The 21,328-nt window shown below is 40.7% G+C and overlaps 1 protein-coding gene and 1 long non-coding RNA gene across 7 annotated transcripts in view; one reads left to right on the top strand and one right to left on the bottom strand.

The window, feature by feature from the left end:
* The window catches only part of samd10b (sterile alpha motif domain containing 10b), a 49,240-nt gene extending 34,985 nt beyond the window's left edge, over window positions 1–14,255 (bottom strand). Inside the window, exons 1-3 of one of the 6 annotated variants that reach the window (XM_044211750.1) lie at window positions 14,122–14,255; window positions 13,135–13,244; window positions 12,949–13,014 (exon numbers count right to left, since the gene is read on the bottom strand). In XM_044211750.1, coding sequence (XP_044067685.1) covers window positions 12,949–12,961 — 13 coding nt within the window. In that variant the 5' untranslated portion in view covers window positions 12,962–13,014; window positions 13,135–13,244; window positions 14,122–14,255. Of the gene's footprint in view, window positions 1–12,948; window positions 13,310–14,121 lie in introns of those variants that run through there. The other 5 variants (XM_044211747.1, XM_044211749.1, XM_044211752.1 and 2 more) reach the window with 5 other exon arrangements.
* LOC122883299 lies at window positions 5,693–21,114 on the top strand. The gene is made up of 3 exons (XR_006379598.1): window positions 5,693–6,654; window positions 20,486–20,565; window positions 20,683–21,114. It is a non-coding gene; the product is annotated as an uncharacterized LOC122883299 (long non-coding RNA).
* Window positions 21,115–21,328: the final 214 nt, after the last annotated feature.

The following is a 21,328-nucleotide window of genomic DNA, read 5'->3' as shown; positions in this document are numbered from 1 at the left end:
ATTAAAAGGTCAGGCAGGCAGAGCATAACTTTATGCATGTTTAAATAGTTTTAAATTCACATGGCAGTAGTATCCACAAGCAAGAATTATAAAAGGTTAGGCTAAATTGTATCCGGTCTGATTGGTTGGATAATTTAATACAGTGAAAGGTCAAATGCAAGAAGTTTTACTGATTGAACATCCCGTCCAAAATTTTACACTTTGACTTGCAGATTCACAATTCAAGATTTCAGATGTTTTAACGCAGTAAAAGTGAGAGAATGCCGTAATTATGTTCTTCTGTGTATGTTGAATTACAGTCATTTCAGCTGTCACATAAAAATAACACATTATTCCTCAGCTTTCAAATCTCAATACATGCTGTGATCTAAAATGCCTTCACAGTTTGTCTGTCATGACCGTCCTCCTCTGTATTCTACTGGAAAGAATCCAAAATGATGGGGGGAAACGAAATGAACAGAAGAACATAACTTCTCAGCTTAGACAAGATTGGCTTTTTAAAAATGTAGTGGTTGTTTACAGCTGTTCCTCTGAGTGGCAAAATGTTCTGTTTGAGTGGATTAACGGATGTTTGGGTACAAAATATTAAAGCTCTGAAATACTCCATTTAACTTAGCGCCACAACCTTAATAAAGGCACACTGAATTAACAGCAGGAAATAAGTCATTTAGCAGGCTACAACAAAAACGTCTGTATGCATTTCAATATCAAAATATAATTTTCTGATTTCAAGTGCAATTTAAGATGATCATTTGGAACCATGAGCTACAAACCAGATGGTCTGCTAATTAACTCTAAAGAATTCAAGCAATCAGACAGGTGTTGCCATTATCTTTTTTCCCTCTAAACTGGAATTAAAGAAGCAATTTACACAAGCAAAACGTGGCATGCTAGTTCCTTGAGTTCAAAACACAAATACCTTCAGTGATAGCCTGCAAGGCCATCCGGCAGGGATCCACCACACTCTGTCTGCTGATCATAGAGAAATCAGCTCCTTATACTCTCACATTATAACTCTTTACATTTGCCCACAAGGAGATCACTGCCATCTGCAGAGGTTAAACTTGCCGGAGTGAACTGAGCAGAGTCTGTGTACAACTTTGCACTCACACTACCATAATGAGAAAGGACTACAGTTCATTGTGATTGTTACATGTGGTCTGTAAATCGATGTGGTGCACTCATGCTGTGGCCTGGTGAGAGAATGGGATGTGGAGGGGTCCAGCACTCAATACTTTATTGAGTGTCCTTAAGCTGTGACTATCACACAAGTACCCTTCTTTGTTTGCGCATGTGTGTCATTGCTCATAGACCTCTGTGATATGTTAGAGAAGAAATGTCTGAGCAATGTAGCGTGGCAAAAATAACAGCCAGTCGATAGCACAAAACGTACATACACACACACTTGCACAAACAAACACAAAGGTTATTGAGCACCAAGGGGTTTGCAAACAATGAAGTGAATAAATGACCGTTGTGAGAGTTAGTTGATAATCTGCTCTACTCCATCCTTGCATCTGCACAAAGAGACCAGGATGAGGGGATAAAAGAAAATAAAGAGCAATGGAAAAGAGGAAGGAATAGGCTTATAGAATGGGCGGAGAGCCGGTGGGGAAAAAAAGATAAAAGTTAATGCTCCACAGAAGCTGAGAGGTAAACAGAGAGAGAGAAAGGAGTGCAGGGGAGAGAGAAGGGAAATGTTCCAATGAATATGAGGCTGAGATAGACTGGGAGAGGATGAAAATTGCAGACAGGGAGTTAATTTGTAGATTCATAAGCAGCATGAATGATTAGAAATAGATGGTGGTCGTAGTGGTGGTGGTACTTCTTCTGTCACCCAACTGAAATGTAACACAGAGCTTTGAAGTTTTGAAAGTTTGTTGTGTTCCCATGTGATGTGATCCAGGAGGCTGCCTCTAATCTTTCCCAGAGGGGAGGGAAAGAAAGAAAGAAAGAAAGAAAGAAAGAAAGAAAGAAAGAAAGAAAGAAAGAAAGAAAGAAAGAAAGAAAGAAAGAAAGAAGAAAGGTAGGTAGAAGATGCAAAGGTTGTGGCAGTGGGCCACACAGAGAGACTTAGGCAACCCTACTGAGACAGGCCAGTGGAGAATTGCAACACCGCCACTGGCAAAAACTATCAAACAGAGACATAAAATAACTCAGCTCTATTTCCCCTATGCCTTATTTCAACAAGCAACAGAAGATGTAAACCCCGAAACTTTGCCAGCTCTCTACTTCATTTTAAAATGTGCAGTTTGAGTTTTCAAAAGAGTGGGAGAGTGAATAGTAGGTGTGCACAATACAGTCAGACATGTTTGGTACAAACCCTTCAGGAGCTTCCTTGTTTTCATTCTAACTGCGAGACAAATTAGCTCACACCTGGGGGCTCTCGCCCATTCTCCCTGTCTCTGTATCCTCTCCCTGCAGTCCTACCTGTCTCTGTGGGTCTCTGCAGCATGCTGTGCTGATTGGGGGTCTGTCTCTCCTGGCTTAATTGCCATGTTATCAGCTCCTCTCCTGCACTTCCACTTCGACCAGGCCTTTCAGTCAGATGGACATGCCAATTACCCCTCCTCCGTACACACACTTGTTCTTGCTCACTCACACACACACATGGTTTCCTGAGGCTGCAGTGTCAGGTAACATAGCAGACAGCAGCTGGTACAAAGCAGGCAGTTTGGGATGAAACAGGGAAGATAATCACAGCTCTTTGTAGCTCTTATGCACACATGCAGAAAATACACACATCAATACACATAAAGTCCCAGCAGGAGCTTCTTGTCCAGGCTGAAAGATCCCAAGGGAACCTTTCTACTCCCCTTTCCCTCTTAATCCTTTACTGCACTCACACCATCTTTCATTCATTTCTCCTCTTTTTCTTACCCCCATCGCTACTTATTTCCTCATGGTTTTCTTACTGTTCCTTTCCCTTAAAAGGCACGGTTCAACATTTTCTGAAATATGCTTATTCCCTTTCTATCTTTTCCGAGAGTTATGAGAAAATTGACGCCACCCACCACCCTTATGTCTGTGTACTAAATATGAATCTAGAGCCAGCAGGTGATTAGCTTAGCTTATGAAAACATGTTAATTAGTGAGCTTTAGAGGTGCTTGTACTGCAGGACCCAGGATAGCTCTTTCCCCCCTTCCCCCCGTTTCCAGTCTTTATGCTAAGCTATGCTAACCATCCCCTGGCTGTAGCTTCATATTTTTCGTACAGACGTGAGAGTGGTATCAATCTTCTAATAAAACTCTCTGCAAGAAAGCGAATATGTGTATTTCTAAAAATGTTAAATTATTCCTTAACACTCTAGTGAACAGACACTACTGTTGTTCTAGCAAAACAAAATGTTTCTTCAACTCCATCTGGCAGGACTGAGATTAGTGCTTAAACGATTGGCCAGTTAATCTGTAAATTGATAGACAGAAAATTAATCAACAACAAGTCCCTGGTTCCAGCTTCTTAAATGTGAGGATGTGTTGCTTTTCTCAGCAGTACATATTTGTACTTGATTATACAGTATTTGGGATATGGACTGTTCAAAAAAAAAAAAAAAAAAAACAGGTTTGAGAAATTGTAATAGGAAATTTTCAGTATTTCACATTTTATAGAATAAATGTTTAATTGATTAATCTCAGTCAAAGATGAATCAATAATGGAAATAATTCATTATTCCATTCAAAACACATCAGAAGGACACAGATAACATTCATATTGTATTTTATATGGAACCAACATCGAATGTATCTGTGCCTATTTGTCTGTGAATTTGAACACCTAACAATCTTGACTTATTAGTGTGATTGAACTGGCTACCATCCACAGCTACAATGGTAAACACAGTAATAGTCAGTATAATCAGAGGATTTAGAAACTACTTCCTTTACCCATTTACTGTGACAAATACATCACAGTGCCCCATCAATGTCAGGTTTTCAAACACCTATAGCTCTCTATTGATAACTCCCCTAATGTTGACTTCTAATGATGCCAGATGTTTCATAGACATCACAATGAAGTAGGGACTGCTCTGGGCTCCTCTTAGAGACCCACCAATTAATCAACCTCAGCATGTGTGCGTCCATGTCACCGTGTGTATGCGCACTTGCTTGTTAACGCTGACACTGCCACTTCTCATGGTGTGTGTCACTGCGATTTCAGCAGTTCTGTTCCAACATCGCAGTGCCAAACCAGCTCTCATTCCTACTCTCTTCTCCACTCCACTGAACCATTTCCTTATTATCACCCAGCTACTCAGATGTCTCAGACAACCGCACACACATACGTACACAACCACACACACACACACACAAACTTAAACACACTCCAATTATCCCACAGACACATCATGTTAACAATGAGGCATTAATAGCACATGCGTGAGCAACCCCGTTTACTCGCTTTTTCTCTATGACACACACACACACACGTCTGTGCCATTACATCTACTCATATTAATGCACTGGCTGATTGTGGGCCATTTTCACTTTAGATGAGAGAGGACAAGAGAGAAGAGCTTTATTATCCAACCCTTCATTATTTCACTTTCAGCCAAATTAGGCGCACCTCAAGTTCATCCCTCCAATATCCCTCAGTATAGTAACTGCACTTTCCTCTGCTGTCACCCATTACAGAGGCCTCTAAACCAGTTTAAAAAGTTTCAAAAGATCTGTCTCATCTCTGGTGATCCATTTTGAAAAGCTTTTATTCCATCTATTGACGACGGAGAGATTCTTGCAAACTTATTACGTGACTTGTGTCAGTTTTTATTCCCAGCTGAAAATTGTTATATGGAGCTTGAGTTATGTGTGTAGTGTGTCTGCTTGTGTGTCTGTTTGCTCCTGCCAAGACCCAAAGCCTGCAGAGCACCAGTGACCTGATATGTAGGGCGAGACCGAAACGCTGAGATGACAGCTTAGAGCCCGCCCCCAGTAACTCTGACTGACAGCCCTGCAACCTCGGCTGCCTCCTGCGACAATAGTTTGGTCTTGCTTCTATTTTAACGTCTGTCATTCCAAGCTCAATATAACAACAATTTCTGGGTCAAGGTTCTATAAAAACATCGTAACAGGACTGGAGGACAAGACAAAATCACATGAAGTGGAATGAGAAGAAATAATTGCTTTTAGGGCAATATATTGAGATGCTGACAAACTGATGGCAGTTTATTCCTTAAAGCGACTATTAAGATGTACAAAAGTCTTACATTGCCCCAGGTGCATGCACAGAGTCAAAATATACATGGCTGTACATGTAGCACTACAAGCTTTTTCTGTCTTTCAGTCCTACAGCCTTTGTGGCCAATGCAGCACTTAGGCAATCATATCCTGCTGCCTCTATCATGCCATGGCACAAATCCCTCCTAATCTACAGATAAGGTACAACAGCCACATGTCTCAGTGGATTTCCACAAAATCAGGTCAAAAGGGTGCAGACACTCAAAAGAGCATTATTGTACACAAAGTGTCACAGACAGTTTTCCCACCACTTAATGTAAAGGAAGCAAATGACCAAAGTAAAAGATTAAAGTACCACAAATCCCAAAAACTCTAGGGTAAAAAGAAAAGCAATGATATCAAGAAAAAGATAATGTAAGAATTATTTTAACTTTAGCTACAGGTCTGGGATTTCAAATCAAGACAGATCAAAATAAAATATTATTTCCTTTTGTAAAATATGATCAGTAGATGTTGTATAAGACATTGACTCTGGCATAGAAACCCCAATCTCTTTCTTTGAATAAATCATTTAATACGACGTCAGGAGGGGGCACATGAGGTAGTGGGTTACATTTAGGCTAAAAGGGATCTCTTCTGTTCAGCCTCCAGGACATTTTCTGGGCTGTGACATTAAGGAAATCAGAGTCAGTTCTTATATGTGGCTGAAAGGCAGAAAATCAGATTATATGTACATGCAAACAGAAACCTGCATGTCACATTAAATTACTCACAAATATCCATGCAATGTGAGCATGTTGTAAATCTCTGCAACATACAGTTGCCATGGCGTGAGGCATTTCTTGATAGCGCCATATGGCTTTTGTATATCTCAGCCAGAGCTTCCCCTGGGCTCAGTGAGTTTGGGAGGGAGAAAGGGAAAAGTTTGTGAAGTGTAAAATCTCACATTTTCAATGAGCATGCAAAGGATTGTGGGATTGACACGGTTGGGGAGGGGCTTTTTTAATGTAACTCCAGAGAGATACCATAGGGGGATGACAAGATAGAGCAGAGAGCTGAGAGAGAGGAACGTTGCAGAAAAATAAGAGGATGAGATAGAGGTGAGAATAAAGTGCAGTTGAGAGGAAACATGAGAAACAGACAACAAATGCAGCGAATGTGAGGAAAAGCAGCAGTGTAGGGAGAATGTTAGTTCCAGAGAGGTTAAAGAGAGTCACAGAGAGTTGAACTGCATTTAAACAACTCTCCCCACCTCAGCTGTGGAACTGACACGCTGACACTTGGCTGCCTATTGACATGGTAAATTGAGGGCCCGATCGAGCAGCACTGTGACAGCCAGAGGAGGCCATATAGACCCTGTCAGAGCTGTATATTCACAGGGCACTGTTATAATACACATCAGGGGACACAGCAGGAGAGGAGAGAGAGACTGTGGAATGTGCACACAGAAGTATGCAACAGAAGGTGGACCGTATGGAGGTAGGACCATTTTTTAAAAGTGCAAAAATATAGGCTGCAGCAGCAAGGGGAGGAGCAGAGAGAAAGGGAACAGCTAAAAGGCTGATAAGATGGGAAGACAGAAAGCAAAATTGATTTCTATTTTTGGAAGAGGGATGACCGATGGGTGGAATGAGTCTAAATCATGTTCAATTTCAAAGTCACACACACACACACACATACTTGGACAGTTATATATGCATTTAAACTATAGCCACAGATCATACTACTAGATTGCGAGTGGCAATGTAATTGCTTTTGCTGTGGATGAACGTGACTTGTGCTCCTGAGTGTGCAAAGATGTCTGCTTTGTTATGGTGTAGCTGGAGCCATTAGCCATTTGGTTTAATGGGCGATCTGCACCACAGGCTCCACTGACCCCCGGCACTTGGTAGGAGGAGCAGGCCAACCTATTAACAAAGAGTGAAAAGCTCCAAGCTTACCCTATCACACAAGGCCACACTTAATTAGGCTGTTTGTTTAGCAGACTCTAATGGGAAGGATAGCGAGTGGGGGGAAAGGTTGACTGCTCTCCTTGAAACTGCAGGCTGAAAGACATCTGGCCAAGGATGAGATGGAGGACACAAGGATGTTACTGGAACATGGCCTCATCACGTTTGGCGCTATCGCATTTTTTTTTTTGGACAGATGGTAATGATGGGGAGCAACAATGGACAATATTCATAACGTAATTATGGCCTAAAATAAACGCACACAAATGTTTTATCTGAAAAGCCAAAACACATTGATTAAGCATATACAGGAAGGAAAAATACAGCAAGAAGGAGAAGGAGAAAGAGACAGTGATTGAGTTTATGTGTCAATCAGTAAGTAACAACAGCGTGGTACATGAGGGATACAACCCCTGTATGAAATTAGACCTAATTAGTGCAATCCTTCAGAAAAATTACATCTCTCTTTTTCATCCGTCTCCTGCACCCTTACATCCCCTCTCCCTGTGCAGAAGGCTAATTAAAGGAGAGAAATTGGATATGGGCCTGTGCGCACTCTAATTCAAGGAGAGGAAGGAGGAAGGAGTTAGAAAAGTCGGACCCGGGACAAGGGCGCTGGATCAGAACTGTGAAGTCTTGTCATTTTTGGAAGTATTAAAGGGATGGCAAGGTTAGTGGTGAGGGTAGACTGGATGAGACAGTCGAAGTGTGACGCTTCAGAACAGAATCCAAAATCCTGTTAATCCACTGCTGATTTATACTGAAGCGGACTTCACCTCTTTTACCACTTCATCAATCTCTGAAAGACCTGTAGGACCAGAGCGTATCCTCTACCCACGTAGAGTAATCTTAAATGCCCTATAATCCAGTATCACGCATGGGTTCCTTTAAGGATAATTCCTGTTTATTGCAACTTTGGTCTTATTTCCATGGTTCTGGCCACAATAATAACCTTGTACTCACCAATTTAATTGATGAGATCTGGGAAAGCATCAACTTCGCTATAAACAAGTCAGAAGGGGCAAGAAACTTAAAGGGGAACTCCCTCGATTTTACACATCAAAGTCTGTTTGCAGGTTGTATAAAGCCTTTTGTGGCTCCAGAGGGAGCTGCATGAAATCTGATAAATTGTCTCAAGTGATGTCACTTAAGCCAGCGTCGATTGGTGCTGAAGAGTACAACTACATTAGCCGCTACTGACATAAAATACCCGAATCTCCAACCGAGCTGTTGGCGGTCGAGCATTGCATTGTGGGTAATGTGGGCGCCTTCCTTTGACAAGAATGTGTGGGATAAAAAATTACAATATCTCTGGTTCTGCTGCATGCATTTTGATAATTTTTGTTTTAAACTATCCATTGTCGAACCCCTCTTAAGCTGTCACACAAACATACAGGTTTTAAACAAACTCCCAATTTAGAGAGAAAACAAAGACAAATTGTAAAATTATTATCCATCGCAGTTTACAGACAGATTGCCTTGGTTGACTTTGACTTACTGAATTTAGTGTAGTTGTGCGAGCATACAATTTTCCTTTGCAGTGGGTGATTACACTGTCTGATCACCTCACCACTTGTGGTTCTTGTAGCACTGTTACTGTGTCTGCAGATCATAGCAAATTACTGTGATAAGTACAATGTTAGGGGAAAGAGGTTAACAGCTTGCATGCTCTCTCACACACACATATAAAATTGCTGTATAACCCCACTGAGCCACTGTAACTGAGAGGGTTAACACACTATTACCATATTATTTTACTACAGAGGAGAGAAACACATTTGGCTCCAACACCAATTGCGCCAAATGGACACTGTTTCCAGCAGACGACATAACATATGCCAGGAAAACAACAAAGTGTGTGTTTGTCTGTGTAAACCTAACAATCCACACCCCCGCCTCCCCCATCGTCCCACCCACTGAGGTGCTGACTCCCCTTCTGCTTCATCTGCATGTTCACACACACAAACGTAGACACTCACATGGACCAAAACACATGCACAATTACAGATTGGAATCCCATGGCATCACCCCACTGGAAAGGGGATATTCACAGTTGAATGAGCATATGACTGCGTGACCTGATCAGAAGAAAGGGTGTGTTTATGTGCTGTGGGGTTTTTGAGGAAAGGGTTAACAACAGTCTGGAAAATTGACAATTCAGACTTAACACAGCAAAAAAGATCAATGGTCGACAAGATGTAATTTTTTCTAAATACGAAAACAGTATCGACAGTTGTACATTTTTCAATAATTCTGTGTTAAAATTATGATTTCTAAGACAACTACAAGCAAGAAATCCATCATATATTCTCCTCTAATGCCAGTAATAGTTTTCTTAGAAGAGGCATCAGTGTTTTTTTAATTTTTGTGTCACTTCAGCGTCTTTTAACAAAGAGAATCCTATTAAATCTTCTTTTATTGGGAGACATCTCCTGTATACGCATTTCTCCACATCTGTCACCGCCCTTCTTACTCACATGTCCATCCAGGCAGCGAATAGACACCATCGACGCTCCTACAGCTATCTACCCACATGCTCAGAGAAACACGGGGGTTGAGATAAATAAATAGGTTGTTTTTGGATTCGGATCCAGCTTGTGTGCTTGTTCACATGTGGACCTGTCAGGTTGATGGTGAGCACATATGTCTCAGCAGTATACGGATGGATGGAAGCCACCCTGGCATTCTCTGCAACAGCCCAAATCTTTGGGTATCCTGCATGCTGAGCTTAGCCAGGCCTGCCTCTTGGAGTAGACACACACACACACACACACACACACACACACACACACACTGGGTTGCCCCCATATCTATTCTTGATGTGAATAGGGGATGGACCATACTGCTCTCTCTCTCTCTCTCTCTCTCTCTCTCTCTCTCTCTCTCTCTTCCTCCTCTGTAAAAAAAAAAATCCCTGCTCCTGGATGTTGTGCACTGGACAATGCAGTGGCCCAGTAGCATCATTTGTATGGCTGCTTATCTCAGATATGACAATACAGCCAGATGTCCTGGGTGATTTAAGCAAACGTCTGATGAATTTCATCCACTCTGAATAGCCAAACATGGAGGGGACATAATTATATAGCGTGACTGGCTGTGCAGCAGGCAGCAAGAAGGAAAATTTAATTCTCTAAGCTATTTACATGAAGAGAAGACAAACAATGTGTATTATACCATTTAAAATGCAGATCACCCCTTGTAAGTGATAGTGTCAAAGGGCTGTAGCTGACCCACCTAACAATGAAACTGCAACCTCCTGACAAATGGAAATCAATGCAAACATTACCAATCCACAGCTATTATACTGTACATACCCTGAAACAATTACGGTTAACAAATTGGGGTTCATCACAGATTTCACTTTTTTGAAAAATGATTACACTCCCACCAACAGTTAACAGTTATCCAGTTCTGTATCAAATAGCATAAAACATTTTGAAACATTTTGTCTGAGATTTAGTTCAAAATCTTAGACAAAATCTAACCCTAACATACAGGAAGAGTGTTAAGCCGTGTTTCCACCAAGCAGTCCAGTTCAATTCAGTTCAGTTCATCACACATTAGAAGAGTTATTTTCGCGTTTCCATTGGCAAAAGTTGTGGATGGTACCAAAAGAACCACTCCATTCTGTACTGTTTTTTCGTTACCCCTCCCAGGGACTTAAAGGGATAGTTAACCCCAAAATCAAAAATACATATCTTTCCTCTTACCTGTAGTGCTATTTATCCATCTAGATTGTTTTGGTGTGAGTTGCCGAGTTTTATAGATATCGACCGTCGAGACGTTTTGATGATTTTGAATATAATGGGACTATATGGCACTCGGCTTGTCGTGCTCAAAGTGTCAAAAAATACATTTGAAAAACTCAACATCAACGTCTCTTGCCAGAAATCATGACCTGGTTACTCAAGATAATCCACAGATTTTTTGTGAGCAGTTTCAAGTAGGAACTATTTTCTTTTTACCGATAGTTCCTACATGAAATATATAGTGTTTGGTGGAATCACGGCTTTAGTGAATCTTAGGGGTCCCTGGTCTTTATGGCCCAACACTCTTTAAAGTTTAAGTGGCACAGCACATTGTCAGGATGGCGTCAACGCCCACGGCACTGAGTAAATTAATGATGCTTAAGAAAACTATGGATTAATTATAGCCCAATGTGTCACTGTGCATTTATCCATATCTGACTGAGTGTCCTACCTACAACCATTCTAATGAAGAGTTAACTTGCTTCAGCAGACAGAGGACAGATGGAAAACACACTTGGAACTACACTGATGCTCTCACACGCATTATTGCCCTTGAGCAGAGAGAGGCTCTGAATAGGGTTCACTTAAGTCAGTTAGCCTGGAGCAAAAAACAGCCAGCCAAGCACAGGACAGAGAAAGGGGCAGGACAACAACAACAACAGTACAAACAATACAAAAATACTTTGAGTATATTAATGGCTAATCAGCTTTATAACTCAGAGGCATTTGTTTTAAGCTGAGGCTGCATGACTGTGACCTCATCTAGTAAAGATGTTTGATTAATTTTCTGTTTAATGTTCTCGCAGAAATTTGGGATTTGCCATGAAATCCAAATGAGCGCTGACACAATTAGTCAATTAATCAATTAATGAATCGACAGAAGATTAATCAGCAACTATTTTGATAAACTAAATAAGTTCGGTAACTCCTCACGCAAAGCTACCAAACATTTTCTGTTTCCGGCTTCTCAAATGTGTTGATTTGTTGTTTTTATCTGTTTTATATCACAATGAACTGAAAATCTTTTGAACGTTTTGGACTGACTGTTGTTCAGACAAAAACAAACAATTTGAAAATGTCAGCTTGGGCTTTAGAAAATTTTAAAGGGCATTTTTCACTATTATCTGACATTTAATAGACCAAACAATGAATTGATTAGTTGAGAAAATAATCGATAATGAAAATAATTTGTAGTTGCAGCCCTAATCCAAACACACCAGAGAAAAATAAATGTTTGTAGTCTACACTACAAAAAGTGATTCCCCTTTTTTCAGCAAATTTGGATTCACATAGGACTAGTTTAATTTTTTCCATTTTCAGTTGAGCTTGTTTGGGTTTTAAGTTAGGTAAAATGGTTTGGATGATTGTTAGGATGTGTGTTTGGTTATGGTTTTGCTTAAATTACTGTAAAAAAAAAAAAAAAAACTTCTACAAAACAAACAAAAACATGCCTTGGTCAAATCCACTACTTTGATTTCATACATATCAGAAGAACATGATATTTATTTTTGTATAAAAGAGCACATCCACTAACAGCATCTGTTTTCAGCATGTTGTCAAACAAAAGAATGAAGAACAAAGAAATGCTGCCTCATTGTTGTATTCCTGATCTGGATACTGGCTGTAATTTATCCAGGTGAGGCAGGTGCTGGCCCACAGAAAATAGTGGAGTCACACTTTGTCTTGACAGAATCTGATATCCTGTCAGAAACATTTTTGATGGTTTATTTTGGTCAGGATAATGAAGATCCAGTAGGTTATTTAAAAATCAAGGAAATTATAGCTTACTGCATCTTACAGTAACAAGTAACACTTTTGATGACCCATAACTCCGTCTTGTAATGGTATTTTTGTTTTGTTTTTAAACAAAAACAGGATTATGAAATGTCAGAATAAGCACATATCATTATGGAAATATCGTATGAATAATCTGCTGGGTAATAATGTGAGATTTAAAAAAAATCTCAAAGTGCTGTAAGGTCAGTATGAACTCATTATTGAGTGCCACGTTAAGTCCCTGTATGAATACTGTGGGGCTTGTTATATGCTTTAGTGAAAGGAACAAGCGCTCTTACCGTCCACAGCCATAGTCGGTCTCAGCGTATATCTCTCCGTGGTGTCAACAGGACTCTCCCATCATTCTGCCAGATGGATAAAATGTACTGAGTGTGAGGATAAAGAGCGCTTTTCCCCCTCAATAACCTACTATGTGAGCATGGAGGCAGCTCTAACTGTAGTCGCACTGAGAAAAAAAAAGAAACCTGGATCACACTCTCCCTCACTGTCGGTTCACGGCCATTTGTTGTCCGGGACGCCGGGACCAGTCCGATATGAAGCGGTTCTTTCTGAATCTCCGCCCCCCTCTCCGTACCTGACCGCCGGGAGACAAAAGGTCATTACGCCCCGACACCAGCTGTTACTGGATACAGACTAGATACTGCTCTCTCTCTCTCTCTCTCTCTCTCTCTCTCTCTCTCTCCCTCTCTCTCTCTCACGCACAAACTCACACGCCCCATTCAGTCATTATAGCTACCATAAGCTACAATTGGAATATACCTTGGGATCTTTTGTATTAAATAAATATATTTCAGAAAAGTATAATATTTTAATATAACTCCTAATATGATTCCTTAATTTATGCGACACAAAGGTGGCAAAACAACCATAATAAAGTTAATAATGATAATAAAGTTGCTGTCTACACTGCCCCATACAAAAAGGATTATTTTTTTTATCTGTAGTGCATTGATGATAATTACTGCAGCTACTGTGAGCTGAAACTATGTCCAGTGATTACACTGAGCCACACAAAGAAGGTAAAGTCAGTTTCACAAGTTTTGACATTATGTCAAAGACGTCTATGTATTTTGTTGCATAAATATTTACTGAAGCCAGCTAACCAGCTAGCCCGTCCTGTCTCGTAATACCACTTAGTATCTCAAGAGGCGATAGTCCTGTTGTATAGCAGGCTTCCCCGCGTAGTTTCAGCTGGGAGATGTGCGAGCAGCAAGTTCACTACGTTGCACAAGCTCTCTTAGCTTTTTTAGTCTAATAAATAAACAAAATAAACTCAAACTGTCAAGAAAGGAAATATTAGTACACCTATTTTCCTTGTTAAACAGAAAAATACAACCGTGCACCTTCAGGATTCAAGTCTCTTTTACCGAACAAAGACTAGCTTAATTGCTTTCTTAACTCGTGGTAAAACATACTTTATTCAAACTCTACAGAAACAAAATAAAACTCACCAAAACCGTCTTCCGGTCGGTCCCGGGCGTGTTCCATGGGAGGCTGCTGAGCCCGGTACCGTTGCCCGCTCACCCGGTTCTGGTGCTCATTTCAGCGCCCGCCAGTGTCCCCCCCTCCCGGATCTGAAAACCTCCTTCTCCAAAGGTTTTGTGCTAGGACCGCTCAGTTAGCTGCACAGCTAACTGAGCTAACTAGCTAATGGCAGTTTGCAGCAGGTATGACCTGATATGTGATATGCTGCCCCCTATTTTTTTTGGAGTATGAATTCAACAGGTGGAGAGTGGTCTCAATTCTTACACATTGCACCTTTGAGCATTTGTGGTGGTGTTAAAGTGAAATTATGGTGTTTGTCAAGCTGGGTGTAATCCTCATATTTTTCTCCTCTAAGACTGTTGGTCGTGATAAAATCTTAATCTTAACACCTCCGTTGTAGAGATTTGGGAAATGCAGGCTGTGGTAAGAACAACGTTGATTACGCTAAAGAGTGCAAGCTCCTAGTTTTCCAGAAAACTTCAGTTTAACAGAGATCTTCTGAAATACTTGCCTTTGAGTCTGACTGGAACTAAACACAGGAAGTAGTCCCCTGGGAATCTTTCTAAGGTCTGTAGGTTTGTAGGCTATAGTCTTTACCTTGTCTTCTTATTTTTTCAGGTTGCAAACTTGCAGACATGAACCATTGTCTTGCATTCACCACTACTTCTCTATGCAAACAAGCTAAGTCAAACCCAGTCTCAGGCTCACATAAATAAACCTGCACGCATTCACGAATAGAGCAAGTAAGTCAGCTGACAAGTTGACAATATGGATCAGCTATGCTATGCAGCTCTATGACGAAAACAAAGGACCAGGTGATTATTATTGTAACCGTGACAACAAAGGTCCCCTAACCTTAATGAAGTAGTCATGATCTATGATCACCAATGATCTTTCACTAAACCTAACCAAACCTTAACCATAGTGTCACATCATAAAATTGAAATTTTCAACAGTGAGTTGTAAGCACAGACAAATGATGTCATCCTGCTGATAGGGGCTTCAGATCAGAAAACACTACTGTGTGTCGTTCTAAAGGGGTTAGGGGGCCCAATAATTTTAATTTGGAGGACTTGTAAAATTCCCATAATGCAACTAAACAACGTCTTTCATTAGAGCTTTCCTGCCTGTTAATAATGATTATTATAGCCTCATCTTTCAAACTCCACACCCTCAGTATGTTACCTCTGGCTTTCTGTCAAAAAGTTGAAGTCTTAAGCCCAACCTGAGAAAACTCTGATGATGTAATTTTCTCAGACTTTAGAAGACATCATACAGCTGTTTTTACATGCTGAATAGAACTCCCGATGATGGGTAAATGGACCTTTTTGTGTAAAATTGGCAGAGTGCTCCTTTAAGGTGGTGAGCTTCAATGAAACTGTGGAAAGTCAAGAGCATGTGTGGGCTACCATCTATGCAAACACATGGTCTTTGCACAAACCAAGAAACAGACATGAGGAGGAGATCCACCGGATGCTTGCAGAAAAGCCTAAAAACAGCCGTCCCCTGGTAGACACCCACGTCAGCCGCTATTTGCCCGGCAAACAGCCGAGCTTCACTTCAAAGCAAAGAATTTGGGAGCAAGTTGTGAGCACGTCTTTGTCAATGTAATCTCACAACATACCGAGCTAATTGATTCTGCTGGCATTCAGATGCATGCAGACTGCTCAGTGCTGGTGTTTTTTTGTTGAACAGTGAAAAGATATGTCCCTGAAAGACTTCAAGACAGTCCGTCAGTCTGTGTTGGAAGATGAGGGCCCTCCCCAAAGCCAAGGCACTGGATCATCAAAGGGTGAACAACGATGAACAAAGGACTAGCTGGTCCATTGTGGAGCTTCACCAGAACACATGCTGACTGGGGGAGTGAAAGCGCTATACCTGACAGATACCTGACGTTTATACCTACTGTCTTTCTCTTTTTCAAACACACACCCATGGTCACAGACACACACACACATTCAGAGACACACACATTTGTACACGCTCAATCATACCCTCGGAGACAGAGCTTAATTTAGAAGTGTGCTACTGTGTGCCTGGAAGGACATTTTGTCCTGTGAAAAACTGAGCAGTCAAAGCTTGTATCTTTAATTCAGAGGATGGTCAGTGCGGTGAATAATGAATAGACTGGGACCTTCAGAGATCAAGGGGTAAGACTTGCTGAGCACCGGCCCGTTAGGTGGCAGGTGGCAGAAGCTAAAACATAAGCAGCTCTTGTGGAAAGAAATATTTGTACAGTGTTGTGTGGCACAGCACAGATAAACATGAGGGAATAGGAGCTCAAGGGAATGGAAATTATTGTTTATATTCATTCTTTAATCTGTTGTCAGGAGCTTCAACTCAGAGTTTGGTTTGAGCGTCTTGGTGATAAGCAGTTGTGGAAGGGAAGAATGATGGGAACTCAGCGAGTGTTGGTCTCTCCATACGGCCTACAACGTACATCCTGTAACTAACAGATGATGCCATTAAACTTTTATTGTCAGTGTTATACCATAACATATGGCCTGTCCTCCTTGTGCCAAGAGACCTTTGTTCTTATGCTGTGAAAAAATGCATGCACACACATATACACACCATTTAAACTATTTTACATTTTGGAAAACAGTTGAAACACAAAAAAAGTATGTTTGTACTGCAGACGCAGATTGTGGCTGATAACATGATGAAAAAGGAGTGTCTTGGGCTTGTGCTACAGCTCTCTCTCTCTCTCGCTCTCTCTCTCTCTCTCTCTCTCTCTCTCTCTCTCTCTCTCTCTCTCTCTCTGAGCACTTCCTCAAGAGACACAGAGAAGCTATTGATAACTGGAGTGTGGCATCAGCCTTGCCAAAGCTGGTGTCATGGTGAATGGCTGTCCCTGAGTTGGCAGTGAGAAATAACGGTGCCAAATAGGAAAACATGGAAAGAAAAGAGCAGTTGAGGAAAGACCGGACCAACCTTGGTAGCATCTAAATGCTTAGAAACAGAAAAGATTCAAAGAGGTTGATTTCAATAGAACATAAGCGTTCTCTTCTGCCTGTACTTAATCTGATCTGAAAGGGAGGGCTCTTTCAGGTGAAAGTGAAAGCAATCTAATGAATTCCCACAGGAAGCTATTTACTCCACTGAGATGAGTGCAGATGATAGAGAGGAATCCACTTTATAGTGTTAAGTTGTGGCCCTGAGCTGTTTTCTTAATCAGAGACCAGGGGGAGTTTTCTGTAATTTTGCGCGCATATTGTTGAGAGCCCTCCTTTGAAAAAGCTGTGCCACTGCCTGATCATCACCTCTTGTCTCCTGCTCTGCACCCTGTGTGTGTGCATGTGTATGTATGCGCATATGTGCAGGGAGGGAGGGACGGGAAAGGATGGCGATTCTCATTCCACTCACTCTCTGATGGTGACCTCACTGTTATGCAAATGACCACAGTGTAACTGACAGTGTCTGAAGCTGAGCTGTGCTACAAACAAAAACTCTCTCTCTCTCTCTCTCTCTCTCTCTCTCAGACACACACACACGCTATGCAGGTTGGTATCTATCTATCTATCTATCTATCTATCTATCTATCTATCTATCTATCTATCTATCTATCTATCTATCTATCTATCTATCTATCTATCTATCTATCTATCTATCTATCTATCTATCTATCTATCTATCTATCTATCTTTAGTTTTCCCTTATATACTGCCTGTTTCCTCCCCGTAAAACAAAGTCTAAAACAAGGGGCTGAATGTCATTGATTCCTTTTATGCTACCGCACAAAACCAAATGTTCTATATGTGTGTTTATGTGTGCATGTTTGTGTAAGAGAAACAGAGACGGTAAAGTTCCTCAATGGGAACAAATTAAAGTAAAAATCTGAATCTGAAATGAATGGAGAAACATAACAAATGCAGAAACTTCAATACAGGTGTACTGCACGATACAAATAAGACATGTGACATGCACAAACACGCCCAGTTGATTTTGACTTTGGATCAAGGCGACAAGTGGAAAAGATCTAAGCGACAAGGTGATTGCAGTGGTGCAAAAACCATAGGCACTGATGTACAAATGTGTAGAAAAAAAGGGGTGTGGTCAGTTGAATCATCCTCCACCACATTCTCAACAAGTGAGAGAGTGCATTTGTGGTGTAGAATGGTACAGGCCTGAGTGCTTGACCCTACAGTGAGGGGGTCAGGTGGCTCTGTTACGCTGTGGGGGGAATTTTCCTGGCATGGTTTGGGTCCACTTGTCTCCTCAGAGGGAAAGGTTGCTGCAAATCAATACACATTTATTCTGAGTGATTATCTTTTTTTCTATGCTGAAACATGCCCCCCATCCACGGGGTCACCGAATGGTTTGATGAGTATGAAAATGATGGTGAATCATGTGCTATGGGCTTAACAGTCATCAGTCTTCAACACAATTGAACAGCTATGGGAGATTTTGGACCATCGCTCTCCATCACCATCATCAAAACACCAAGATGAGGGAATAACTTTTGATGGCATGCTGTTTCATTCCTCCAGTAGAGTTCCAGAGACGTGTAGAAAAAATGTCAAGGAGCGTTGAAGATGTTCTGGCAGCTTACTATGAAAATTTGTGTTGGTTGTTCCTTTACTATAGCTTACTGTCATTTTTAACCCATCTCCATCTCTGTCAGTTTGGATGTAGTTGGAAGCTGGACTGGATGAACAGTTCAGGCTTTAAAATCAAACAGTAATAACATCTTTCCACACTGACTGAGAAAACATGCACTGGCCCAACCTAAAAATAAAGGCACTCTGTAAAAACCACAGCTTGTGAAAATAGCAAACCATGTAAGTCAAAAAGAAAAGAAAGGCAGGATTTGCACCATCACTCATCATCTCTTCTCATCTTTGAAAGTCAGTGTCACTCTTGTCTTTCTGCAGAGGTGGTCCTTTTGAGCATGATTTCTTTACTATGAGTGATTTATCTTGCTTTTTTCCAAGTATTTTCACTTGATAAAGTTTGAGTTTCTGTAGATGGGACTATTTTCTTGGTCACTCACACTATAGCTAACAGTTTTTTCTTTTATTGCAATCATTTCGAATTAACTGCTTTTGATGCCTTTAAAAGTATAACACATCAAAATAATAAGAACACATGAATAATGAGCAAAACTGTAAGTATTTTCTTTGGCAGCCAAAAGTACCCCAAAATACACAAGCTGTATAATATCAATAAATTTCAGGATATCTTATTAGTACAACTTTAATACACTAAATACAAGAGAAATAGCCTCCATGTATGTAAAACAAGTAGTACTGCTTTTGAATACAAACAAGAAAATATTCCTGAATAAACTTAAACTTAAAGTAAAGCTAGAAAATAACGTTTCGTTTTTATCCTCTCTGCTGTTATCCACAGCCACTGATGGTGGCTGATTTGAGAGCAGTAGATTAAAATAATCAACACTCAGTCTCAGTTCATTGTATTATCTTCCTCACAATGTCTGTTATTATCTTCACAAGGGAAACCATTCTCTGAATGCAGAGCACCGAAAGTGTGAACAAATATCCAAAACATACATTGCGCTGAATTAAGACAATACAAAGACAGATTTTCTGGCATGAAATGGCAGACAAGAAGACAGTGCTGCATTCACTTCATCTTTATGTATATATATGTGTGTGTGTGTATATATATATATATATATATATATATATAAAGTCATCTTTGTGTTGGGTCTCCAGGGATGATTCTGATTGGAGAGAATCCAGGTTTATTCAAGCTTCATGCTTGTAATGGCAGGATGCTCAGTCTCTCTCTGTCTCTCTCTCTCTGTCAGTCCCTCCTTACTTCATTTTAAATCCCACTCATCTCTTCTCTCTTTTTCTGTCTCTTTTACTCTATGAATTTGTGTTTTGCTGTCCGTGCCTGTCCAAACTTAAGCAGTGAAAGAGTCTCCTCTCCTCTCCTCTCCTCTCCTCTCCTCTCCTCTCCTCTCCTCTCAGGAAAGACATGGCCAGAGAAAACAGGGAATGCATCATGGTCTGATCCACTGTGTCTAAATAACCCAACAGGTCGGAAGAACAGCTTCAGTCAATAATCTCATTTATCTGCTCAGCCATCAGGGAAACAAATGAGCTCTACTTTGGATCATGTTAGCTGTCAGACTTTTAATGTGAAAAAAAATAAAATAAATCTCACTAAACCAGTGAAGTGTCATTCACTTGCTCTCCTTTCTTCTCCCACTCTGAGTAAAACTGAATGCTTACAAGGGGAAATGTAACATGGCAGCAGGGGGATGCTGTGAGTCCATGCTGTGGAGCTAGAGCATACATCAACCATTCCTCATCACTGTGAGTTTAATGTCGCTGTATGTGCTTCTGTAATTCTCTGCAGCACAAGTCTTCTCCCTCAGACTCAAGGTCAACCTATTACTGCTGAAGGAGAGGAGTGGAAGGGGTCATTTACTTTACACGGTAATTAGCCTAATGAATCATTTCCAATATGATTGACCCACAATGTACATATGTCACGTTTGTCAATGCATTAGCATTCACAACACAAAATCAACCATCTTTTTCTCCTTTGTACAGTGTCTCAGATCCTGCCCTGGACTAATTATCGGACTGTCCTCATTCAAAGCTTTGTTGTTGCACTAAGCTCAACGAATCAATGAAATTCCATTTGAGCATCTGTTGCCCACAACGACCACTCCTAAAGGAAGGCCCTAATACTAATTTACTGTTGTCCTCTCACAAGGACACTTTTCTTTGTTTCAGAATAATACACAGTCAGTAATGAGCACTAAATAAACCATTAATCCTCTCAGGACTTTCTTCTATATACGAAGTCAGGCTTTGTGCACATAGACTGCTTTCAACTAAGATGGTAATTGAGTTTAGCATGTGTGTGTAATGGTGAAAAATGATGATGTCCGTGTCCCATTTTGTGATTTTTCTTCTTCGCCCACATTGTATCGTTGAATATAATTAGCTAAAATTAACTCACAATACAGCTCAGGCAGTATGAATGATGTGTTAGTGTTTCTTTGTGTGTGTAGGTGTGCGTTTGTAGGTGACACATGAAAGTATATCAATAAACCTGTCATCTCAACATATCTCCTCCTGTGCTTCTTCCTTGCAAACAGCAGCTTTCTCTCAATCAGTGGACCGTAAATGGGACATGATGTTATCTGCTCTTGGTATCTTCCTTTCACCCTGCATGGGTGCAGCAGAAGCA

This window comes from Siniperca chuatsi, linkage group LG10 (assembly GCF_020085105.1).
Source record: "Siniperca chuatsi isolate FFG_IHB_CAS linkage group LG10, ASM2008510v1, whole genome shotgun sequence".
Classification (NCBI taxonomy): Eukaryota; Metazoa; Chordata; class Actinopteri; order Centrarchiformes; family Sinipercidae; genus Siniperca; species Siniperca chuatsi.
Note: the sequence above shows the minus strand (reverse complement) of the source record. Positions and strands in the feature narration are given on the sequence as shown.